This window comes from Rhinolophus ferrumequinum, chromosome 21 (genome assembly GCF_004115265.2).
Source record: "Rhinolophus ferrumequinum isolate MPI-CBG mRhiFer1 chromosome 21, mRhiFer1_v1.p, whole genome shotgun sequence".
Lineage (NCBI taxonomy): Eukaryota > Metazoa > Chordata > Mammalia > Chiroptera > Rhinolophidae > Rhinolophus > Rhinolophus ferrumequinum.
In genome coordinates this window covers 19,957,922-19,965,838 of record NC_046304.1, presented here as the reverse complement: position 1 = coordinate 19,965,838, position 7,917 = coordinate 19,957,922, and the positions used below count along the sequence as shown (strand labels likewise).

At 36.7% G+C, this 7,917-nt stretch overlaps 2 protein-coding genes across 14 annotated transcripts in view; one reads left to right on the top strand and one right to left on the bottom strand.

The window, feature by feature from the left end:
- Positions 1-7,917, bottom strand: part of NF1 (neurofibromin 1) — a 208,062-nt gene that overhangs the window by 58,576 nt on the left and 141,569 nt on the right. The gene's annotated exons all lie outside the window — the stretch shown is intronic.
- Positions 3,000-7,791, top strand: OMG (oligodendrocyte myelin glycoprotein). Of its 2 annotated transcripts, XM_033090029.1 has the most exons (3): positions 3,000-3,405; positions 5,123-5,278; positions 6,103-7,791. In XM_033090029.1, the coding sequence occupies exons 2-3, from the start codon at positions 5,276-5,278 to the stop codon at positions 7,426-7,428; spliced, it is 1,329 nt and encodes a 442-aa protein (XP_032945920.1). In that variant the 5' UTR covers positions 3,000-3,405; positions 5,123-5,275; the 3' UTR covers positions 7,429-7,791. The 2 variants fall into 2 exon arrangements, with proteins under 2 accessions (XP_032945920.1, XP_032945918.1); XM_033090027.1 differs by lacking the exon at positions 3,000-3,405 and having other exon boundaries at positions 3,969-5,278.

Below are 7,917 nucleotides of genomic sequence, written 5' to 3'. Positions count from 1 at the left end.
AGAATAATTCCCATTTACTGCATGCAATTTTTCCCTACTGAGGTCAGTGGAAGCTGAGCAGCCAAACAGAGGCAATTCTTGCTTAATCAGCAGAAAGAAATGCAAGCCAATAAAAGAAATACAGGAGAGATGAAAATGTTGGAACACAAAAAAAACCTACAAAAAAATGAAAGAACCAGGATACAGAGGAGAAAGTTTATTTCATGGTTATGGCAAAAGGACGAGGTACAGGGTAATTAAAAACAGACTGAATTTACATACCACATACCAGTCGTGCTCTGACCACAGCAGCACTAACCAGATTCAGAAACAACACTGACGACCATCTAGTTCAACTCCTTTTATTTGTTAACTGCTGAGAAAACAGGGCCATAGACAGTGAGTGACTTGCTTAGAAGTGGTACTAAAAACTCTGCTCCCTGATTCCTGGTTAAGCACTCTTCTCACTAATATAAGACCAAAGAGCGCCTACTTACATACATGCATTGCAACACACATATGTCACACATGTAGTCCATTTGGGGTTGGTGGTGAGGGCACAATGAATTAGATGAGGGAGACCTGTAACTGTTGTTACTACCTAGGTCTGATCAAAAAATAAAGTAGCAAAATACTTGGGTACCTATCATTGAAATACCGGTACATGATTAGACCAACCGATCAATGGAACAAATGGAAAGTCCAAAAATAAATCTCAAATCAGTGGGGAAAAGTATTGGGACAACTGGATATGTTTTGGAAAAAAAATAAAATTGGGTCTCTACTTTACACTACATTTGAAAAAACACCAAATAGACCAGAGATCTAAATATAAAACATGAAATTATACAAGAGGAGAAAATATAAGTGAATTCCTTTATCATCTGAAAGTGGGAGAAACCTTCCTAGCTGAGACTCAAAATCCAGAGGCAATAAAAAGAAAAGAAAAATCCAATTATATAGAACTTTTAAATGGCAAGCAAAACAAAACAAAATAAAAACCCACCATAATAAAGTCAAAAGGCAAATGGCAAACCGGAAAAAAAATTTGCAATTTAAATGCAAAAGGGCTATCTCTAAAATTAAAAAACAAACAAACACTCCTAAATACAGAGGAAGATGGGAAAGACCCAAAGCACAATAGAAAAAAATGTGCAAAACATATAAAAGACAGTCAGAGAAGAAAAAATGTAAATAGTCCTTAAAAACATATATAAAAATATACAATCCTCCTCATAGTAAGAGAAATGCATTTAAAATTACACTGAGTTCCTATTACCTTTATTGAAGTAAGTCCAAAAGTTCAACAACAAAGTCTACGGTGAGGATCTATAGTACCTGACACCCTGACACATTGCTGTTGGGACTGCAAAATGGTACGGTCTATAGAGAGGAATTTGGTAATATCCAGAAAATTTCCAAATGCATTTACCCTTTTACAGAACAACCCCACTTCTAAAAGTCTTTTTCAGAGATTCATTGGACAAAATGTGAAATCACTGTGGCATTATTTGTAATAGCAAAAATCTGGAAACAACCCAGATGCCCACCAATAGGGGCCTGGGTAAATAAACCACGGCACACTCCCAAAGGGAGTACCATGCATCATAAAATGAATGAGACAGATGCCTCTGTACTGATACGGAGTGATCTTCCAGATATATTATTAAGAAAAAGAGAACAAGATGTACCACAGTATATTTAGTATGCAACCTTTTGTATAAGAAGGGGATACATACACATTTTTGTACAGTTTGCAAAAAGAAATACTGGTTAAGATACAACCAAAAGCTTGTAACAGTCACCAATAGGAGGAGGAAGAGAATAGGGTGGAGGCGTAGAGAAGCAAGATTTCTCTAATACACCTTGTCATATAGTTTTGACTTAAACAGTCCCTAAAAACATAACTAACTGAAACAAATGAACCCAATTTTTATGTAAAGCTGGTGATACAAAAATATAGAGGAAACAATTGTTTTAAGTTGGATTAGAACACAGAGAGAGTTGATTATACAACCTTAGTGAAGTATATTCTAAGGACAAATAGAGCTGCAAAGAAATCAAACTTTATTCAGTAGTTTGTCATCTGATTGCTGCAATACTGGTATTATTTTGAAACTATTATAGGATGATACAAATAAGCAATTATGTTAATGTTGTTAGGAACCATTTATAGGAAATGTGGGGGATAGAAGAACAAATTAAATCTTCACAAGAAAGCAAACAGATAAATCCAGATGAGGGGCATTCTAGAGAACCAGTGACTAAACTGTGACAACAAGCCAGTGCAGTGGCATGCTGAGACAGGAGGGGGGAGGTTGGAGGAGGGACTGATCCCCCTGGATTCTGACCTGATCATTTCTACCTTGTCAGTTCTGCCATGCTTTTAACATACTTTATTCAGTGCTTCTTAGCTGTTTTCAGCAGGAAATTAAGTCTGAATAGCAAACTATATTACCAAAAGCAGAGAATATAATACTTTTAGTCTCAAATAAGCACAACAAATGCTATTAACTTAAGAAGTAAAGATAAACTGATTGGGTTTCTAAACTATTGATGAACAGGAGAGTTGTTCTCTGGCAGGTAATTTGTTATACCTTTCACAATGTTGGGATAATGTATTCTAGGACAGTATGTTTCACAAAAGAATATGTAAATGAATTTACTACCTAGTCTACAATAGTTGCCTAAATAGTTATAAATCCTCACTTGACAGATTTATAAAAAATACAATGTGGGGGCGGCCGGATGGCTCAGTTGGTTAGAGCATGAGCTCTGAACAGGGTTGCCAGTTCGATTCCCACATGGGCCAGTGAGGGGGCAGCCGGATGGCTTAGTTAGAGCGCGAGCTCTCAACAACAAGGTTTCCAGTTCAATTCCCACATAGGATGGTGGGCTGCGCCCCCTGCAACTAAAGGCTGAAAATGGCAACTGGACTTGGAGCTGAGCTGCACCCTCCACAGTCAGATTGAAGGACGATGACTTGGAACTGATGGGCCCTGGAGAAACACATTGCTCCTCAATATTGCCCAATTAAAAATAATAATAATAGTAATGTGTCTGAATAACATCTGAAATAAGTTGTAACAAACACATAGGCCTACAAAGTTATTTTTTGAACTAAAAGTAATATACTATATATATATTTCATGAGAGTTTCTAAAAGCATAAGGACAGTTTGTTACAATTCAAACATATTAAAATGTTCCCCCTTTTTCTTTTTGAGGATTTTATAATAATCTCTAAAGAAGATGAAGCAATTTGGCATGTCCCGAAACTTGGAAATGAGAAACACTGCCACTGCTATTATACTGGAATTTTCTATTATATATAGCAGAATCTAGTGTCGATATAGCCTAAACTTAAATTCATTGGAATCCATTAGTTAATGAAATAACATGTTCTTTCTTTGAAACAAAAGTTCTGGTAAGTAAAATGGAACTGGATAACTCTACTTCTACATGAATGTCATGAGTGTTCCTAAAATTTAGGAACAAATATTTGGTGAACTGACCCTCAGTCACATCCCTTGAAGTGTTAACAGCATATATTTGATCTGAAATTGAAGAAATCTATTCCCTACTTTCACAACAACATTGTTGACTATAGTATTTTAAACACATTACTCTTAAGCACTGAGATTGATGACTGGTTTCTGAAATCCATAGAAAGAGTCTTATTTAGAGTCCAAGGCTGAACCCTCAAAGTAAAGTGGGAAGAAAGTACCCAATCGATCATAAATATCTAACACTGCAGACTTCTAAAATGTAGATACTTTTCGAGGAACATTAATATTATACAAAAGGAGACTCCAATAGTTTGTTTTCTAAGAAAAATAATGCAAAGTTTAATATAGTAAATTCTAATTGCGGTAAAATTTGGGAGAAAATAATGCCTAGTAAACTAGGCATAAAGATATTTTCCTTATATATAATATGCTACTAAATGCTGTTTTTTAAATGGTAACAATATGTAATGAAAATGCCGTAACTTTATTTGCTTTCTTTGCTATGGTAAACTGGCTATTCCGGAAATTATACTTGCGTTTTAACAGATTATTTATATAATCAGTCCACTAAAGAAAGAGTGGAGCAGAAACTATCATAAATATAGTCTCATTTTATGAATTGCATAACCAAACTTTTCCTTTACAATATTTCATGCAGCTTTAAAAGTATAAATTGCTTTCTCAGAAGATAAAATGTGAAACATTCATTAGAAATTATCTGAAATTGATGCTATTGTTAAAACATAAAATCACATAGGTGGTCATTCATAGAGTATCAAAGATGTCTCTGGAGAAAACATGACACATACCCAGGCATCAAACAAAGTTTTATGAAGAAAAAAAAATCCTTAACCTAAAAGTGACAAAATAACACGTTTATTTTACCCCATGAGCTGATAATTCAAAGCGTAAGATGCTCTATGATCTCACTTCTATGTGGAATCTAAAGAACAAAATAAAAAAATAAACAAAAAATAAAAAATAAAAGCATAAGGTGCTCATTTAAAAATGCAGCCTCACTTGTTTGTGTGTAGCCTGGGTCAAATATCCTTTGTATTAGAAAGATAAAGAAAAAACCAATCACATGTAAGTACTTCTGTATTTCCCCAAAAGGAAGAAGAACATTTAAATAGTTGATAAATTTGAAAAGCTGATTATACATAATAATCACCATCTTAGGGGAGCACATAAAAATCAAATAGATTGTACAATGTGACAAAGTAGCATGACAACTGTACCATTTTAGAAAAAGAACGTAAAAAGGCAGGAGTTAAAAGTAAATAATTAACATCTTAGAAAACCATCCATGAGGCAGGTCAGATTCATTTTCAACATGTAAAAACAACGAAGAGTAGAGGCATTAAAAAAGAACCACAAATTTTTCATCAGGCAAATGTTACAATGTCTGAACCTAAGCTCAGACGAAAATATACAGAAACAGAGTACAGGCCAAGTCGAAATGCGCATGAGGCATTGCATCCTGTAGCAAATTTGAGATACGTAGATATGCTTAACTCTGTAAATTTAAAAAAATATATATTGGGGGGGTCTATTTTGGTGCGTGTGCACCTCTTGCAATAAATTTGAGTCAGCACCAATGACAGCTCTGCAGTCCTTCTATGTGGTGCTGATCAGGTGGTTGCAGAGCCTCCGCTCACAGCAACACAATGCAGCTGAGCAGGCAAGCACAGCCCACAGCCAGAAGCGGTTCCTTCTCTCCAGAACAAGGCGACCTTTAAAGCTTAAGTGTCCCGGAGAAAATGAGATGCCGGTGCTGAAGACGACACTATGGTAAGCTGTTATTTACATCAGTAAAAGCTCAACTTTGGAATTTTTTTCTCTTTTTAAGAAAAAGTCAACGTTAGGATTGAATATATGTTCAATAGCAAGTGCATGCACCAGAAATTTGCTGCAGTGTCAGTGGAGGAATTTCTTTTCAATATTCATTCACTTTGTAGATATACACGCTGTTTTCCGTTAGAATCGGCACTGAAATATGCAAGGGGAAAAAAAAAACACCACTTTATAAAATAGGAGGTTTGAAGGTATGGTGTTGGTTTGGATTTTTCAAGTGCCTTATAATGTTTTGCAAGGCTATATTTATCCTAAAAAGACAAAGATGAATTTCAAAGTATTGTTTTATTATCTAAATAAAATCTCACCCTACACACACACATTGACTATTACATTACTGCAGAGATTTAAAAAGAAAAGACACGACAGCCATTTTCCCCCATCTGACTAAAAAGGATATTATCAAAAATAGCAATAGCTTAAGATTCTGACTCTTTATTTGCAGAGCATGCCATTTTTTATAATATTAAGGCTCTGGGAGGATAAATAAGAAAGACTATGTAAAAGAAGGGAGCAAATACAGGAGAAAACGCAGGAGAGAGTAGGGGGGGAGAGTCTCTCTCTACCACATAGCCCCAGTTGAAGGATTAAGCATTTGGACTATAAATGAAGGGAGCTTTGTTACTTTAATCACTGGAACAATTATAAAAGGACTCAACAACAACGAGGTTTATTGAAAATTGTGCCTAATGCTAACTGACCCAGGCAGATGCCTAATTGTATTTGCATATTAAAAGAAGGGTGTATCTGTTTGTTTGCAGGCTTTGATGGAATGTCAGATATTGACAATGTCTCCCAGCCTGTTCATCCTTCTGTTTCTCACACCTGGTATCTTATGCATTTGTCCTCTCCAATGTACATGCACAGAAAAGCACAGGCATGTGGACTGTTCAGGCAGAAACTTGACTACATTACCACCTGGACTGCAAGACAATATTATCCATTTAAATCTGTCTTATAACCACTTTACTGACCTGCATAACCAGTTAACCCGATACACCAATCTGAGGACCCTGGACATTTCAAACAACAGGCTTGAAAGCCTCCCTGCTCAGTTACCTCGGTCCCTGTGGGATATGTCTGCTGCTAACAACAACATTAAGCTGCTTGACAAATCTGATACTGCTTATCAGTGGAACCTTAAATATCTGGATGTGTCTAAGAACATGCTGGAAAAGGTGGTCCTCATTAAAAACACACTCAGAAGTCTTGAGGTTCTCAACCTGAGTAGTAACAAACTTTGGACAGTTCCAACCAACATGCCCTCCAAACTACATATCGTGGACCTGTCTAAAAATTCCTTGACACAAATCCTTCCAGGAACATTAATAAACCTGACAAATCTCACACATCTTTACCTGCACAACAACAAATTTACATTCATTCCAGATCAAGCTTTTGACCAACTCTTTCAGTTGCAAGAGATAACCCTTTACAATAACAGGTGGTCATGTGACCATGAACAAAACATCACGTACTTACTGACATGGGTGATGCAGACTAAAGCCCACGTGATAGGGACTCCCTGTTCTAGCCAAATCTCATCCTTGAAGGAACACAACATATACCCCACACCTTCTGGATTTACCTCAGGCCTGTTCACTGTAAGCGGGATGCAGACAGTGGATACCATTAACTCTCTGAGCATGGTAACTCAGTCCAAAGTGACCAAAATACCCAAACAGTATCGAACAAAGGAAACGTTTGGTGCCACTCTAAGTAAAGACACCACCTTTACCAGCACTGACAAGGCTTTTGTGCCCTATCCAGAAGATACATCCACAGAAATGATCAAGTCACACGAAGCAGCAGCTGCAACTCTAACTATTCATCTCCAAGATGGAATGGTTACAAACACGAGCCTCACTAGCTCAACGAAATCATCCCCAACACCCCTGACGCTAGGTATAACTAGTGGCATGCCAAATAATTTCTCTGAAATGCCTCAACAAAGCACAACCCTTAACTTACGGAGGGAGGAGACCACCACCAGTGTAAAGACTCGCTTACCTTCTGTGGCAAGTGCTTGGAAAGTAAATGCTTCGTTTCTCTTAATGCTCAGTGCTGTGGTCATCCTGGGCACCTGAGGGTCTGCATTTTCTGAAACTAATGAAAGAACTCCTCCCTGATGTACAGTGGGGAAACTGTGCCCCTATCTAACCAGTGACTCAAGCTCTATTAAGTATTCAAGAAAGCCAGTCTTACCTTTCTGACTCTGATGTAAATGAAGTAACTTGTCTTAAATAAAAGAAGTGCACAATGTCTTGGTACTTGCTGCTATTTTACTGTCTTAAGTAAAACTAATGAATTCCTTTTTTTTTTAAATGAAATGTTTTCTTTTTAAGGCTTCAATTCATTGCACAAGATATAAAGCGTCTAAACTTTAATATGTATTTTATGTATGTTTACACTGTCAAACACCTGGGAAAAAAATAAAAGACCTATGCTCACAACTGTGTCGTTTGGCTTTCTAGTCATGCCAACCTAATCTACTCAGCAGAATCAAAATGGCCCAATCATTTTTGTGCTAGTGTACGTTGGTGAAGTCTTTACGGTAAGTGAAATGTTGGGAGTAC